Source organism: Streptopelia decaocto (assembly GCF_964273445.1).
Source record: "Streptopelia decaocto genome assembly, chromosome: 15".
In the NCBI taxonomy this organism is placed as follows: Eukaryota; Metazoa; Chordata; class Aves; order Columbiformes; family Columbidae; genus Streptopelia; species Streptopelia decaocto.
Window position 1 is genome coordinate 3,386,658 of NC_138670.1, and position 15,896 is coordinate 3,402,553.

Genomic DNA, 15,896 nt, shown 5'->3' on the forward strand with positions numbered 1-15,896 from the left:
GGGGGTCAGCATGACGGGGCTGCTTGGGGACCAGGAGGAGCAGGCATGGAATGACCCTTCATGCAGGGTTCAGCGTCCTATGTGCAGCCTGTCTCCTCAGTGGTCTTGGCAAGGCAGCCTGGCCAAGTGGCACTGAGTCCTGGATGCTTCTGCAGTGGTGGCAGGTGGAGAGCAGAGACCCCGTGGGCTAGTACAGCACAAAATGAGCATCAAAGTGCCCATGGCACATGGTGCAGGCACCTTCCTGTGGCTTTGCTGGTAATCTCTTGGATTAAGGGTACGTTGTGATGATGGGAAACACCTGGTCCCAGAGACTCTTCCTTGTCCGCCACAGTCATGTTTAGGCTCCCATGTCAGCCATGGGGGCCGTGGGACTGCTTAGAGCAGAAGAGGAGCCTGTTCCTGGGCAAGGTGCCAGGAGCAAGCTGGAGCTGTTCATGTTATAAGCGGCGAGGTGGTGGCCTGAACATATCTCTAGATGTAGCCAGGATCTGCTGCCCAGATTTCACATCATCTTCCCTAAACACCAGCGGTGGGGTCTGCCAGGAGAGGGACCCCCGGTGTCCCCAGGGCAGCTGGCTGCTCCGCTCCGCCGGCCCCGGGCTCCGGCCAAGTCGGTGCCGGGGCAGGGGCTGCTTCCCGGCTCATTCCCCAGCGAGGAGCCTGCGGCTGAGTCACCGACCCGTGAGTAAGAGCCAGAGAAGTCTTTGCCATAGTAACGTCGGCGCTTTGTCACCGTGTTAGTGTGATGGGGAGCTGCTGCTTCAGACAGAAACGTGTGGTTGCTGAATCGCTGCCGGGACGGGCACGGGCACTGCGGAGCCCTGCCGTCCTCCTGAGCCGCTCCAGCTTTCATGCAGCCCTTTCTCAAGTGCCGTTTTCCCCTCTCTCTTGCCCAGTTTGATAAAAATAGATTTTGAGCAAGCAGTGTTTCCAAGCAAAAAAGCAGTTGTATTTGTTTGTTTTATCTGGAAGTTTTTTAAAGGATTGAAAAGTTGCAAGGGGGAGGGAAGGACGGGGGGACTAGCTCTTCCCAGCACAGAGATCCAGCAGCAAAGTTAACGTTTCCACCACAGCTTTATCTTTTCATCCATATAAATAAACGTCCTACACACGTCATTCGTGTGGGGTTTGCAGGGAGAGCCGGAGATGATGGGCCTGTTCCTACTGGTAATATTTACTCAAGCAACAAGAGCAGGAAACAATAGCAAAGCCGAGACTTTTCCTTTAGGCTGGTGGGATGGAGCAGCCGTTCCTGCCCTCGTGGCTGCGGCACATGCCCCGGCGATTGGGGATGGGGCTGTCCCAGGGCAGGACGGGGCGCGGTGCAGCTCAGCATCGGGATGCCGTGCCACACGGAGCGTCCCCACCAGCAACAGCCTCCTCGGCATGGGAGTCAAAGTCCTTTGGCAGCACCTGCCATAGGGGACGTGAAAGCTGGTGCATGAAAATATTGGCTGGGGCATATCTGGGGTGACAGCTTTGTTATCTGCACATGGGTGTCAAGCTGCGGCCACACGTGTTTGTGTAGCTGGAGGTGGTGCCTGGAAGTGCGCAGGATGAACATGTCATATCACGTAATGAGCGGACATGGGACCAGCAGGCTCTTGCCAGCCTGGTGCTGGTGGCTTCTGCGCACGTGTCCTTTGTCTGTGTGTCCCTCGTCCATGTGTCCGTGCCACCCCTCCCATGGAGGGTCGCTGGTGCCTGGGGCTCCATGTGGAGCTGTACTGGGTATTACGCCGTGGTCAGAGTTTTTTGGCTGGGTGAGACCACGCTGCCGCGCTTTCAGCAGGCAAATCTGGTGCCAAGGACTGATTTTCAGAGGGCTTACCCGGGGGGATGGCGGTGGGGTTAGCATCCCTCTCAGCCCTTCAGGCAGGACCGGTGCTATCTCTTCCCCATCCCTCTTGTCTTTCCTTCTCACTATCCTCTGCCTCTTCCCCAGGAGAAAGAAAGGAACGCCAAGAGGAAGAAGAAAAAAGGCACCGCCGTTCAAAACGAAGAAGCCGCCTTCCCTCCCGCGGCCGAGGACGAGGAGATGGAGGTGTCGGGGACGAGCGGCAATGAGGAGGAGATGGCCGAGGAGGCGGAAGGTGAGGCTGGGGGGGCTGCGGCGGGGGGGACGCGCTGAGCTCTCCCAGCTTTGCTGCACGGTTGTAGCAGGGGCACTGTGCACGACTGCTCCGGGGCTGCAAACATCAGCGCTCATGGGGGGTCACGTCTGTCACCCCAAAGCCACACCGAGGTGACGGCGTCCCGCCGCACAAGGCGCTTGTGGCCTTTCAGATGGCTCCAGCTTTCACGCTTGCGAGGAGCGCCCTGGATCGCTGCCCTCCTCCCGTGTCTGTCTGGAGGACGTTTATTTTGGGAAGGTCGTGCAATGCGGGAGCTGTGAGTCCCGCTGGCCTCTGCCGTGGCTACTGGGTACCCGTGGGCTCTCGAGGAGCTTATCGTGGGCTCAAGGAGGGATAACCCACTAACGTTTGCGTGTGCCCGTCCCGTCATGGCATCGCTGCCTCTGCTGTCCCAGCTGGTGGAGCCGGCGCTGCCAGCAAAGGTGGGGGAAGCCGCGGCTCGCCACCCTGGGGCTGATATACCTTGGTGGGTCTTTTCCTCCTCCTTTCCCTTTTAAGGCAGCATTTTCCTCCTTCCCAGCCATACCAAAGAAAGGAAACAACTTGAAAGTGACAATTTTCAGCTATTTATCGCTTAGAAAGTGCGGCAGCGAGTTTGGAGAAAATGTGCATAATTTTCCAACAATAGCCCCATTTGACTTTTGTCAAAAGTAATTTAATAACTTAACCAGTACTGCTGGCACCACGCTGGTTCCTGGCCTTAGCACCCAGGCTAATGGGACTCGAAATGGGAAATCTTTTCAAATCGTTGTTGCGAGTGACTCATTACGAGGCAGATTCCAGGTAAATCTTTGTGCGAGGTGATACGTGACTCAGAGGCACAAAGTCAAAGGTAGTTATTGCTCTTTGTAAGAGTGCCTGAGAGGAAACAGTCATTTGGAGATTAGAGACAGATCTCTTGACACGCTCCTGAGCCTTATGCTCCGAGTCTCATCGCTGGTTCTGCAGCTGGGGTTGGCAACGGAGCTGAAGAAAGTGAGTATAGGTTGGAGAAGACAAATCTCTGATGGGCACGGTGCATTTTCAAGCCAAGGAAGGATAGATGAGCTTTTGGGACACAGTCCCTCTGTGCCACCAGTCTCACCAGTGTTTGTAATGTGTGCTGCTATGGAGAGACACAAGTCAAGGGATGTGCAGGGGGAAGCCTTTGGGCAAGACCATGAGAGCCATGCCTGGCCAGGGCATGCTGAGATGGGACTGTGGAGGTCTCCTGATGCTCCTGGGCATGTTTGTCCAGTGAAGGTTTGGAGGGAATGATCCTCTCATCAGATGTAGAAACAACCTCTCAGCAACACCTTCACCTGCTACAGTGCATGGACGCTTGTGCTCCCAGCTCACATCAAGCCATCGATGGCAGATTTGAGAATGATCCTTTCCATGTAATAATTAACCCGTCCCGCAGCACTGCCAGCACTTTGCTTTCACCAACCTTGACCTCCTTCCTTCTGCCAGCAGCAGCTTAAATAACAACAAACAGGCGCAGTGTTTTGGGATGGTCCCCAGCTGCCCCGGGGTGGCAGAGCCAGGGACACGGGTGACATAAGTCCGTGAGCAGGGTGCCAGCGAGGTGCCTGGCCCCCCAGGCGCAGAGCTGATCCCGAGCCCTGGGTGAGAGGGTGAGGAGGGAGCAGGTCCTGCAGGTCCAGCCAGCAGCCAGGCTTTTCCCTTAAAGTCCAGCTTCCCAGTGGCTCTGTCTCCAGGCTTTTGGGCATGTGGTTTCGTGTTTGGGTGGGGGTTAACAACAGTTGCCATGCTGGGCAAGCAAAGAGGCCCCCAGAGCATCCCTTTACTCAGCAGGCTCTGGATCCGGGGATCCCGGCGCAGCTCTCCCAGCCCCGGGATTGTCTCCCCCTCGGAGGAACGAGGGCGTTCTCCTCCCATGGGAGGGGGCGGAGGCAGTGATATGGGAAGCGAGAATCTCGGGCTGATCCTTATTTTTATTTCTTCCCTTTTCTCAGCTGCAGTAAATAACAGCTCCGACACCGAGAGCATTCCCTCGCCAAGGCCTGAAGCCAAAGAAGGAGGCGAAAACGGGGCCAAGGCACCACCCGGGCCAGGAGGTGACTCGGGCGCAGAACCAGCAGTCAAGTTGGAAGAGGCTCCTACACCCCCCGACGCTCCCCCCGCTCCCCCCAACAACCCCGCTCCTGCATCCAGCCCTTCGCCCGAGGCAGCTCCGGAGCCGCCCAGCAGCGAGGAGAAGGTGCAGGAGGAGCTGGTGGTGGACGTGGTGAAAACGGAGGAGCCGGAGGAGAAGGTGAGCGAGGAGCCCTGCAAGAGCGAGGTGAAGAAGGAGGAGAGCGAAGACAGCCAGGAGAAGGACAAGGGGAATGACAAGAAGGCGGAAAGTGGCGTTGGTGGCGGAGGGACAGCAGGGACGGAGGGGACGCCCAAGGCTGAGAAGAAGGAGAGTCATAAAGGCAGCAAAGGCGCCGGGGTGAACCCCGACAGCGACTCCAGTGCGACCTGCAGCGCGGACGAGATGGACGAGCAGGATGCTGTGGACAAGAGCAGGTAGGAGCAAGGGGGAAAGCTCCTCCTTGGGAATGTCGCTGCTCAGGTGCTCCCCCAGGCGAAAGGATGTGGCCAGCTGTGTCCTCATGTGGCCATGACCCTTGGGCCATCATTTGCAAAGGGGCCGTGGCAGAACAGGCAGTGCGATGTCCCAGCGTACAGGTGACACCGGGCAATGGCCGCAGGCAGGTATTGGGTGTAGAGCCACTGTGTCTGCCGGTGGCAGCCCAGCTGGGTGACGCAATGGAGGGGGACATGCCCTCAGGGACAGCGGAGTTGTGCCAGAGGCACAGGCTGGTGCATCCGGGGTTGGGGACGGTTCCTGTCTGAGTTGACACTGGCAGGGAAGAAGCCACATCAGGGACATATTCCCAGTGCAGATAGGGGGTGAGGTTCTCCTGTGGTGGAGATGCTCTTTGGATCTGTAGGGGTGAATGACCCATCCTGGCCATAAAGGGAGGAGAACGGGGTGTGCTGTGTGAACTTTCCTGGAGTGTCACCGGCTCTGAGCTGCTGTGGCCCCAGGTCCTTCAGGCACCTCTGGGAACAGCAGCCGTTCATGGCCCTTCATGGGTGGCTCTTGGGACAGGAAGGGGAAACGCTGGCCCCTTTCTTGGAGAAACGTCCTGCTCCCCTCCCAGCTTTTCCCACAGAGCCCTCCCCACTCGAGAGCCTCACAAATGGGGAGAGAGGTTCCTGTTTTTTAAAGAATATATATGAATACATGCATCTTTGTAGCCCTGATTTTTCTAATGGCTTCTGCTTCCATCCACGCTGGCTCCTGGTGCCAGGTGGGACTCCTGAGTCCACCCCACCATTGCATGTAAGGACAGCAGTCCCCAGCCTCGGAGCTGGGCTGGAACTGGGGGCTGGTGTCCCACATCCAGCGTTCTGCATCCCACATCGCTCCTGTGGGCTCGCGGGGACCAGTTTGACAGCGAGACGGGTGCTGTCAGGCCGGGTGGGCTGTACACAGCGCTGTGGGACGAGCTAGTCAGGAGCCATCGTGCATCTCCACCGCCCTAACAGCTCCGCGCTTTCCCTGCGGTGGGTGCAGGAGCCGGTGGGTGATCCTGTGGGATCCCTGAGGGTGCAGCCCCTCTGGCTGCCGAGCAGCTGGAAGCAGCGGTGAGGATGCCGAGGGGGGTGTGGATGCCGCTGGCCCCGGCCCCGTCCAGGGCTGAGGCCTCTTGGCTGCTGTGCTCCTCTCCAGCATGGACGGGGTCCAGCACCACCCCTCCCCACCCTCTCCTCCCTCCCAGACGGGAGAAAACCTCCCAGCGAGGGAGAGTGGGGCCAGTGGGGCCGCACTCCTCCAGTTTAACATTAACCCAAAAACGGGGCAGCAGCAGCTCGTACCCACTTCTCAACCTCAGAGGAGCAAGTTGCCTTGGGAATTACTTTTTCATCCCCAGGTCCTCGCTGAATCAGCGCCTATCTCGCTTTTCAAACAGTTACCAGCTTCCAGGAATATTAAACATTAAACAGGTGTCCCTCAGCTCCCAGGCTGCTCCTCTTATCTGGCGTGTTGGTGAAGCGTGGTGACGGCAGAGCCTGCCAGCTTGGGAAAGCTGCGGCCAGCGCCTGGCTCTGCCCGGGAGCACCCACACGGTCCATCCACAGCCCGGGCAGAGGTTTCGGCACCGTCATGCTCCCGGTGGGGACTCTGTCCCCTTCCCCAGCGTAGCTTTGCTCCCTCGCGTTTCCCCCCGGCTCGCGGGCGGTTGCCGCAAACCCGCTGCTGCAGCGTGACTCGCCACGAGCGGGACGAGGCAGCCGGGATGCCGCGTGAGCCGCCCCGTCACCACATCACCCGATGCTCGCCCGCCCACCCAGCACCGGCGGGGTGTGGGTGCTCTTCCCTGCGCTTGTCAGAGCTCCGAGCCGTCCGCGGCGTCTCCCGGGAGGGGATGGGGTGCCTGGGGTGTTCCCGCGGCAAGAGGGAAGGGGGTGCGGGACCCCAGTGGCTGGTGGAGCTTGCTGCCCTCTGGAAGATCAGGCTGTTGAGCTGTGTGCCCTGCTGCTGAGGAGGAGAGTGGTGCTGAGCACAGCTGCGGCTCTGGAGATGTGTCCTGTGCCGCTGGCAGTGACAGTGACGTGGAGCTGGGTCAGCGCTGCCGGGTCGGTCACCTCCTGGTGAGCACCAGGACCTGTCTCAGCCCCAGCGTGACGTGTCAGTGTCACCAGCCTGGCAGTGCTGGCCTCGGAGGTGAAGTGGCAGGAGAGGAGCTCTTGGCCAGCACCCGGAGCTGCTGGCAGCCTGCGCTGGCTGCCCTGCCTCCCAGATGAGGCTTGCCCAGAAATATTGTCCCTTTTTAAAAAAGAATTTTTAAAAGATTGGCTTCTTTGGGGCAATATCAGAGCCCAGAGGGCCAGGGGAGCAGGTCCAGGGCTGCAAACACGGGCTTTCCCCAGCTCGGCAGCCGCAGAAGAGCAGTGCTGCAGCTCAGCACGGTGCCGAGGTGTCGGGAGCAAGTGCTGGGTGTCCTTGTCCCCAGGCACATGTCTCAGCAGTCCCTGTGGCATCACACCCTGCCGGGACCCTCATGTCCCCACAGCAGGGCTTCACAGCACCCGCACGGCCCCGTGGGCAGACAACATGGCAATTCTTCGGGGAGCAGCTCATATTTGTTGCCTTTCACCTGGTCTCCTAACCTGAGCACCCCAGTCCCAATCCAGAGGTGGGTCCCTGTCCCCTCTGATGCCAGGCACCGTGCAGAGCAAGGGCTGGAGCCATCGCAGCACCAGGATGAGTTTATTCCCCGCACACGGCCCCGCCACGCTTGTTTATTCATCCAAGGGTGAGCATGGGATGACCTTGAAATTTATAGGCTGAAGAGAGCAGTGAAATAACAGCTAAAATAAACAAATCAAACTGTAAAGCTGGAAAACTATGAACTGGCTTCAACAGGCTGAAGTCGGGAAGGAGAGAAAGCGGAGATGGCCTGGAGAGATGTGGCCCCTGGGGTCTCGGCATGGGCTCAGGAGCTGGACGCGGCGAGGGTTTGAGCCGCGGGTTTCACATGGCTCCGTCCGCACCCCGTTTCGATGGCACCACGGAGATGCCCACCCACCCCGTGTGTTTGCACAGGGGCTCAGTGCGGCCGTCCCACTGTCCGCCGGGGAGCAACACATGGGGAGGGCGCAGGGCTGAACACCAAATCCCATCCAAATCCAGCCTCTCGTCTTTCCGGTGATCTGAGCGTCCTGGCCACGTGCACGTGATCGCTTGCTCAAGCTTTAGCACCTTGATAAAGAGCATGAGGCCGATCCCGAGCACCGTGCGTGATCTCCGGAGAGTGGCCTGGTGCCCAAATGAAATCTGAACTGGTCACCCTGTGCTATAACTCCCAAGTCTGGGCTCCAGTTCGTTCCCCTTGGGTTTATTCTGGAAAACAGCAGCAGATTTGCCAGAAATAGCAAGAGTGGGGGATGAAGGCAAGAGGGTCCAAGGGCTGGTTGAGCTTGGATGTGATGGTCTTGTTTAAGCGTGGAGCTCTGGGGGCTTATCTTCTCTGGAAAATGGGATTTGAATCCCATTGTGCTGTCCACCTGCCTTCACCCTTTTCATCCCACAGCAAAGCTGCCCTGGGTGTTGCTGGGCTGGGTTGTGTAGCAGGGAGCAGTTCCCCTCTGTGCCTGGTCTCGGAGCCCAAAACGACCAGGGGACACCTGCAGCCCCGAGGTCACGGTGCCAGACACATCCCCAGCAGATCCCTCGTGCTTTGCACAGCACGGTAGATTCTCCTACAGAGCAACCTCCTGAGGGACAAGCATCCATCCTCATGGTGGTTGCTGAGGTCTTGGGGTGCCGGTTGCCATCTAAAGAGGTTTGGGGCCAGGGCCGCAACTTGCAGGGCTGGAAGCCCAAGCACATGATTTATTGCAGAGCCTGGAGTCCCAGCAGCGAGCAGTGATCCAACATGCTCCTCTCTGATGAATGGGATGTCCTCTAGGCTTGGCAGCATAAAACAGAGGGGTGCAGGACATGGGGGAATGATGGGACATGGAGTTTTTCCATGGAATTGCCCGGTTTACACGCGTGTTTTGTGCCCAGGTTGCTCTCCCCCCGGCCCAGCCTGCTCAACGCTGCCAGCGATGCCAGGCTGAACTCCTCGCCGCAGAAGCCGCTGGACCTGAAGCAGCTGAAGCAGCGAGCGGCTGCCATCCCTCCCATCGTGAGTACCCCACCGGCGAGGGACGGGACTGGGAGCACAGCGGCTACGTGTGCCATATGCATGTTGGGTTAGCAGCTGGACTCAAGGATCTTAGGGTCTCTTCCATCGGGCTTTCTCCTGCATGCATCAGGGCTGTGAGGACGCACTTACCCCCGTGGATGGCCGAGCTCGTGGTCCGCAGAGAGCTGAGCCGGGGTGGTGCGAGCTCCCCAGCACACAAGGTGCTCCCAGTGCAGAGCGTGTTCCCAGCTGCTGGAGCAGCTCTGCCAGCAGTGTTTGGATGTCCCTTGAGCTCTTTTATCAGAAAGTCGTGGGAGGTCTGGACAGAAAAAGCTTCTTGCCACATGACTGCTGCCTCCCGTTGCTTTAAAAAGCCATTGTGCACCTTCCCAGCCCTGTGCTTCTCTTCATGTCATGCTTGAAGGGTACCACATGAGAAGCATTTCTGCTCTTCCTCCTCCAGAAGCTCTGCTTGGTCCCTCTTTTTGACTACCAGCAGCCAGAACGTGTATTCTCCAAGGCTGACAGTTCCTCCTGGCTCCATGGCTTGGGCTGTGACGAAAAGAACCCTGGTATCTCCAGGGTCAGCACCAGAGGAGCAGCATCGTGGGGCGTGGAGAGAGGAAAACCCTGCTTTGGGGTATTGAGTACTCAGGGAGGACCCTTTCCTCCTGCTTTTCCAGTTTCCCGTGTTACAGCTTCTGATGTGGCTGCTGGAATGTAACTTCTGGCAAAAGTTACAAGCACTTAACTGTGGATTAGAGGTTTCCAACAAGGGAAGCCTGAGGCCCTCCTGTAGTGTCACCAGCAGAGAGCTGATACTCTTTGTTGTGGGTTTTTTATTCTCCAGTGAGCTTTGGAGACCTGTTTGGGCTGGTAAGACTTGCGGTGATAGAGTGGGACAGGTGCTTCTCGGAACACCTTGATGCCTCCAGGACCGTTACAGATGTCAGCAGCACACGGTCAGTGTCACCAACTGTTGTTGCTTTGCAGATCTCCGAAGGTTTCTCAGAGGGGATGTTGCAGAGTGGAAGCGTGAAGCCTCCGGTGCCTCCCCATGCCCTGGCCCTCTACCAGCAGCAGATCACAAAAGCCCACGAGTCTGCCCGCGAGGACCTGCCCCCAAACAAGCTGTCGCAGCCCCAGCAGCAGCCGCAGGTGGAGAAGGAGCAGCCGCCGAGCAGCAGCCCCAGGGGAAAGAGCAGGAGCCCCGCTGTCGGTGACAAGGAAGGTAGGAGGGTGTGCGTGTCGCTGTGTTTATCTGCACAGAAACGCCCGGTGCGTGCAGCTGTACACAGCCGCTTGCTTTCCTCCTCTTCAGTGTAAGCTTGCTCCAGCCCTTGAAAGCTCCTTAATAGCATCTTGAAGCAGGACCAGAGAGCCATGGCTAATTTCCCATGTTCATTAGACAGTACATCATGTCTCACTGAGCCTCCAGCAAACACCGGGCCAGTGTCGAGCGCTGAGGAGGTGAAGATTGCCTTTATTAGCGGCTCTGCCATTCACTGCAGAGCAAAGGGGCCTGGAGATGTGCCAGGGCTCCGGGTACAATGGCTCTTTTCTACCTTGCTGGCTTTCTATAAAGAATGCTTTTAATGCTCTGCGGGGACCATTATTTCATTTAAAATCAATGCTAATACTGTGACTCGGAGTCCAAAGGTTCCTGTAAAGATTCCCAGTGCTTTCTCCCCCGAATAGCTCTGATGTGGTTTGGCTGCCTAATGAGCAATTCAGAGTTTCCCACCGTAGAGCATCTGAAGTGTTATTAGCTTGGGCACCTGGGGATCAAGGTTAAGGAGAGACGAGAAGTCCTGATGAGACCATCCTTTAAATGTGGTTTTAATCTGACTGTCAGAGTCTGTTCCAGTTCACAGTCTGCGTCCCTGCCCCTCGTAGCCAGCCTGTGTTTCAGCTGCATGTGACAATGAGACACTGTCACCAGCAGCAGGATGAGAGGAGCAGGGAAGTCTGGCTGGGTGGGTGGGATGTCCCCCAGTGCTGGATCCTACATGAGGATGGGTGCAGCTGCAAAAGTGACCTGCTTATGCGTGGAAATGGAAGGTGGAAGACACTGCACTGATGAGCCAGATCTGCACTGGACCTGGGCTGTGATCTTTGCTGGAAAATCACTGCGTTAGTTCACCCTCCGGCAGCCAGGATCTCAGCAGCCTGCTCTGCAGTGCCCAGGGCCAAGTATTTATTCTTCAAGCTGTCATGTCCCTCTGGACAGAAGGACATGCTTGCAAGTATTGTTGGTTTCTGGAACTTGGTTAAATTTTCTTTAAACACTAAGGAGCAGCATGTGTGCATCACACCTCCAAAATGTTTTGCATATCAGCAAGGAAGGTGACTGCTCACCTTGAAAGAGGGGGAGTTCCCCGCTGAGAGGTGGTGCTGGTCTTCTCTGTTCATGGTGGGAACAAATCTCTCATTTGGGAACTAGCAGGTCTGCAAGAGTCACCTCGAGGGGAGAAATCACGTCCCCTGTAGCGCTGGTTTTGGTGCAGGTGTGGACTTGGGCAGCTGCTCAGTGCTTTGTCTGTCTCTTGGAGCACATCTCGGCTGCAGATCAAGGGTTAGAGGGGAGATAGCCAGATAGTCCTGGCAGATCTGTGTATGTCCCTTCCCTCCTCTGCTCTCCAACGCGCCCCAGTGAAATGGCAAGCGTCCAGACTGCAGACACGGTGCTGCCACACCACCTCTCCACGAGCCTCGTGTTAAACGGGAGAGTCCAGCACAGCCCCAAAGCCTCCAGGAGAGCATCCCTGTGCCAGCCCCGCCGGAGCAGGTTCTCCCGTTCCTCCCCTGCTCGATAAGAGAGCTTGAACTCTTGCAGCTGCTCCAGAGATCAACGTCCTTCACGCCGCTCTGGAGCCGCTTCAAAGCCAAGTCTTGCACACATCCTGGCCCAGGCGTTGGCCGCCTCGCAGCCGCTGGCAGCGGCCGTATCGGCTTGGAGAGCAGCCAGCCCGGCCGTACCTTCCCCAGCGCTGCCCTCCTCTGCCTCCCAAAGCGAGCTGCTAATTGCAGGGCCAGGCAGAGGCAGGCAGCGCTGCCTGCGTCTCACCGGCGGGCAGACAGATCCCGTTTCCCCTTGCCGAGTCGCCGTCGGGCATATCTTTGGTTATCGCTCGCTGGTTTGAAAGCCAGCGCTGTGCTTTGTGTTGATTTAGTTGTGTTTCGTTTGGCCTTTGTAGGCGATGGGGAGCCAAGAGCATTAATTTGGATGACGGATCGTATAAACTCTGACTCTTTCGCTCCCATTCCAGGGGCTTGATAAACGGTAATAGGAACTTGCTCTTCCCTGCCTAAGTGCTATTTTATCAAAAGCTGGCTGAGTTATAGCCACCCTCTAATGCGGGGGCAATTAGGAACTGGCTGCGTTTCACAGGCTGGAGAGACACAGAGGGGAGGGGACGGCTCCCACGGGGAGGGGAGGAGGACGGGGCTCTCCAGGAGCCATCCAGGGTGCACGGAGCCTTGGCTGACGCTGTCTTGGCATCCAAGAGCATCTTCAGCCAGGGCATCCCAGCACCATTCGCCCCCGTGCAAACAAAGCCAAGCGGGGCTGAGCTGAAGTGGAGAAAACCAGGGAGTGTAGAGCGTCTCCATTGATCTGGGGGATGTGCTTGGATTCCCCCACGCAGGCAGGGCGAAGGGATCCGCTCTGGATCCAGCGTGGGGAGAGAAGAGGCTGCAGGCGAGGTCTGGCCCCAGCAGCTCAGAGGCGCGAGCGCCCGGACACCTCTGCCTGCCGAGAATGGATTTCTTCTCTCGCTGAAGGGGACAAGAATAATCTCCCGGCTTCTGAGCCCACGGAGCATTAATAATGATAATGCAGTAAAGCCTCATTAAATTGGGCCTCTGATAATCTACTTGCCTTGTTACTAGGCTTAGCGGGATTCAGGCTTCTATTTTTATCAAAAATGGATGGTTAAAGGCTGAGTTTGTTTGCAATTGCTATTGTTTACTGTCCAGTTTCTAATTTCTGGTCAATGCAGACGTTACACGTGGGGGTCTGGAGAAAAAAGGCAACGCAAAATTAAGTGTTAGTCGATTACAAGCAAATCCTCACAAACCTGCCCATAATCTATCCCGAAAAGCCTGTCTCCTCCATCTGCTGAGCGAAGCGAGAGGATGCGCTTGGGGTGGAGCTGGTGGAGATGAAGCCCCTCGTTTCCCAGCACCCTGCAGAGCCTGGCAGGGCTTGGGCATCCCCAGCACAGCTCCTCTGTCATCAGGCACTTCTTGGCCTCTGACCAGCCTTTTTATAGCCAGGGTGAACCCAGCCTGACATCCACTGTACCCCGAGCCAGACAATTTCAGGAAGCTTTGCTGCCCCAGCCCCGGTGCCTTGCAGAGGACCAGCAGGCCACCCCAGTCCCCACAGAGGCATCTGGTCATCCCTCAGAGCCCATCTTGATCTTCGTTTGCCTTTGACAGTATCATACTGTGCAGTTGTCCTGAGTGTTCGGAGAACATCTGGTCACTTCAGGCACTGCTCGTTATTTCATTGCTGTCCAACAAGCTCATGCCATTATTTCTGGCCGCTTCCCACAGCCTGCAAATGGTTTATGGCCAGCAACTGTCCTTTAATAGCAGCTGAGCGTTCATATCACGATGTGACATGGGGATGAGCCGGTGCCTGCTGGATGTCCCCCATGCCCTGGAGGGATGCCGACGTTGGTGCCTCTTGGCTTTAAGGGTTGGGCAGGATCACCATGAATGCCCCAGCCCTGCAGTGGTGGCTGATGTGGAGCGGTGGGTGCAGCGGGACCTGCCCGGGAGCCCTGGTGAGGAGCTGGGCCGTGAGGAGCTGGGCGCTGTGCCGGTCCCTGTGACCAGCTGCACGCCGAACGCCGTCTCTCCTGGCTGGGGTGGGGTGTCCACGGGGGTCCTGGCTGGCACCGAGCACCGACAGTCACCAGCACAGACACGCATCCTCCCCGCTGCGCTTTGAACTAAAAGAAATGGTGTCAGATCCACGCAGGGACACTGAAGCTTTTTCTTTTTAGTTTGGTTAGGAAGTTCAGCCCACATCTCCTGGTCAGATCAGACTGAACTGGAGCCTCTTCCCACACCAGGCACTGGCTCTGGCTGCGCTGCCCGTGCCCGCAGAGACCCCTCGCCCGTGGGGGCCGCTGAGCATTTCTGCTTTATGTTCCCCTTGCAGAGAAGTCCCTGCATTTCTCATCCATCGCAGAGGCTCAGAAGCTGAGCGCGGAGCTGACGGCCGCCTCGTGCTGGCCCCCTGTCCTGTCCTACACCCGGGATGTGATAAAAACCTCTCCCCAGGCGGAGCCCCACTTGTTCCAGTATAACCCACCAGGCAAGTACAAGCCATGTGGCGTGTGCCCTCTGTCCCGACGCAGGGCCGAGCACAGAGGCTGGCATTGTGGCCAGGATCACAGGTCATCCTCTTAAATCAGTGCAGCTTTTTTGGGGGGAGCTAAGAGAGGGTTCAGCAGACACCTGCTAACCCCCTGGCTTTGGCCAAGCATGGGGATCCTTTGCTGCAAACACAGTGGTCTGAGGGTGCTCTGAGCGTCCCTGCGCTGTCCATCTCCATTGGGAGGGTAGACAGGTTGGGTGCAGAACATCCTCTGGCTGCAGAGGGGACAAGGGTGGTGATTTAAGTTATTCTAGTCCTTTCCAAAACGATCGTGTGACTTGGACCCTAGTGCAGGGGCACAGCTGGGCAGTTCAGCACATCCAGCGCCTGCTCTGTCTCTTGTCCCTTTCCTCTTCAGTAGCTGCATCCACTCTGCCTTCCCTTGGTCTCGCTAATGCTTGTGTTCTCCGCACAGGACACCCCATCCCGCTCAACCTGCATGAGAGCTCTCGCTCGGGGCTGCAGAGACTAGCAAGCATCTCCAACCCTCCTCCCCTCATCTCCTCCACCAAGCATCCCTCTGTGCTGGAGAGACCCGTCGGATCCATTTCCCAGGTAGGGTTGTGGGGTGTGAGCGCTGGGGACACCTCGCAGGGACCGGCAGCCGCTGCCTGACTCCCCTCTCGCACCACAGGGCATGCCCATCCAGCTCCACACGCCCTACAGCTCCGAGCACGCCAAGGTCCCCGCCGGCTCCATCGCCATGGGCCTCCCGCTGACCATGGATCCCAAGAAACTGGGTAAGAAATTGGCAGGCGAGTGATTTCCCACGTGCTCCAAGCAGGGAGCGAGCTCGCCGGCGGCACAGCAGGAAGGAGGAGCACAGGACGCGGCAAGGGGGCGCAGAGACCTGCTAAGAGGATGAAAGGATTAGTCTGTCGGGAGAGCAGAGACACAGGGAGCTAAATTTGTGCAGTATAGGAAAGCATCAGCTTGGTCGGGGACACATCCCAGCCTATAAATACCCTCCAGCTAATAGTGTGATCGAAGGAAGGAAATATATTGCCGCTCTCCAGGCTGGTAGGATAAAGAGTAAATGGCCTGAAGTGAACAAAGAAAGTGTTTAGTCTGCAGATTTGAGAGCATTTCTTAGCAACAGGAGGGGCTGGAGCAGGACCGGTCTGGGGGGCGGGGAGCCGGGCCCTATTGCCCAACGTGCATGAGTCCCATTATAAACCAGCACTGGGTTTTCAGTGGCAGCCTGGTTCCTGGTACAGTGCCTTCACCAGGCTGAGAACAACGATTTGGCTTTGCTCGCCAGCGCTTGTGTGTCCTGCCAACCGCCGCAGCCTTGGCGAAGGCCACCGCAAGGCGATGGGGACACCAATGGTGCCGAGGAGGTGCCGACCCAGAGGTGAAGGCTGGAGCAGCCGCGGGCTGCGGCCCCATGCCCTGTGCTGATACGTGGTTCATGTTTTCCAGTGCCTTTTCCTGGAGTAAAGCAGGAACAACTTTCTCCTAGAAGCCAGGCCAGCCAGCCGGAGAGTCTGGTTCTGCAGCCGTCCCAGGAGGGCTCCATCCTGCGGGGTGAGGAGCGGGAGGGAAGGGTGCTCCTTTTCTCCAGCATTGCCAGCGGGGTGGCAGAGAGATCTGCACAATGTCTCAATGTTTCTAGCCATCTCTCTGCGTCAAAGCTTCAGGCTTTGATCCTGGTGGAGGTTTTGTGTTCGCCCC

The 15,896-nt window shown here is 57.6% G+C and overlaps 1 protein-coding gene across 11 annotated transcripts in view; it reads left to right on the top strand.

Annotated features, from left to right (window-relative positions):
• NCOR2 (nuclear receptor corepressor 2) overlaps positions 1-15,896 on the top strand; it is a 213,224-nt gene that overhangs the window by 170,271 nt on the left and 27,057 nt on the right. For all 11 annotated transcript variants that reach the window (XM_082066400.1, XM_082066408.1, XM_082066409.1 and 8 more), the window contains 8 exons: positions 1,949-2,096; positions 4,097-4,652; positions 8,710-8,830; positions 9,824-10,061; positions 14,004-14,159; positions 14,638-14,777; positions 14,857-14,962; positions 15,645-15,749. In XM_082066400.1, coding sequence (XP_081922526.1) covers positions 1,949-2,096; positions 4,097-4,652; positions 8,710-8,830; positions 9,824-10,061; positions 14,004-14,159; positions 14,638-14,777; positions 14,857-14,962; positions 15,645-15,749 — 1,570 coding nt within the window. The remainder of the gene's footprint in view (positions 1-1,948; positions 2,097-4,096; positions 4,653-8,709; positions 8,831-9,823; positions 10,062-14,003; positions 14,160-14,637; positions 14,778-14,856; positions 14,963-15,644; positions 15,750-15,896) is intronic.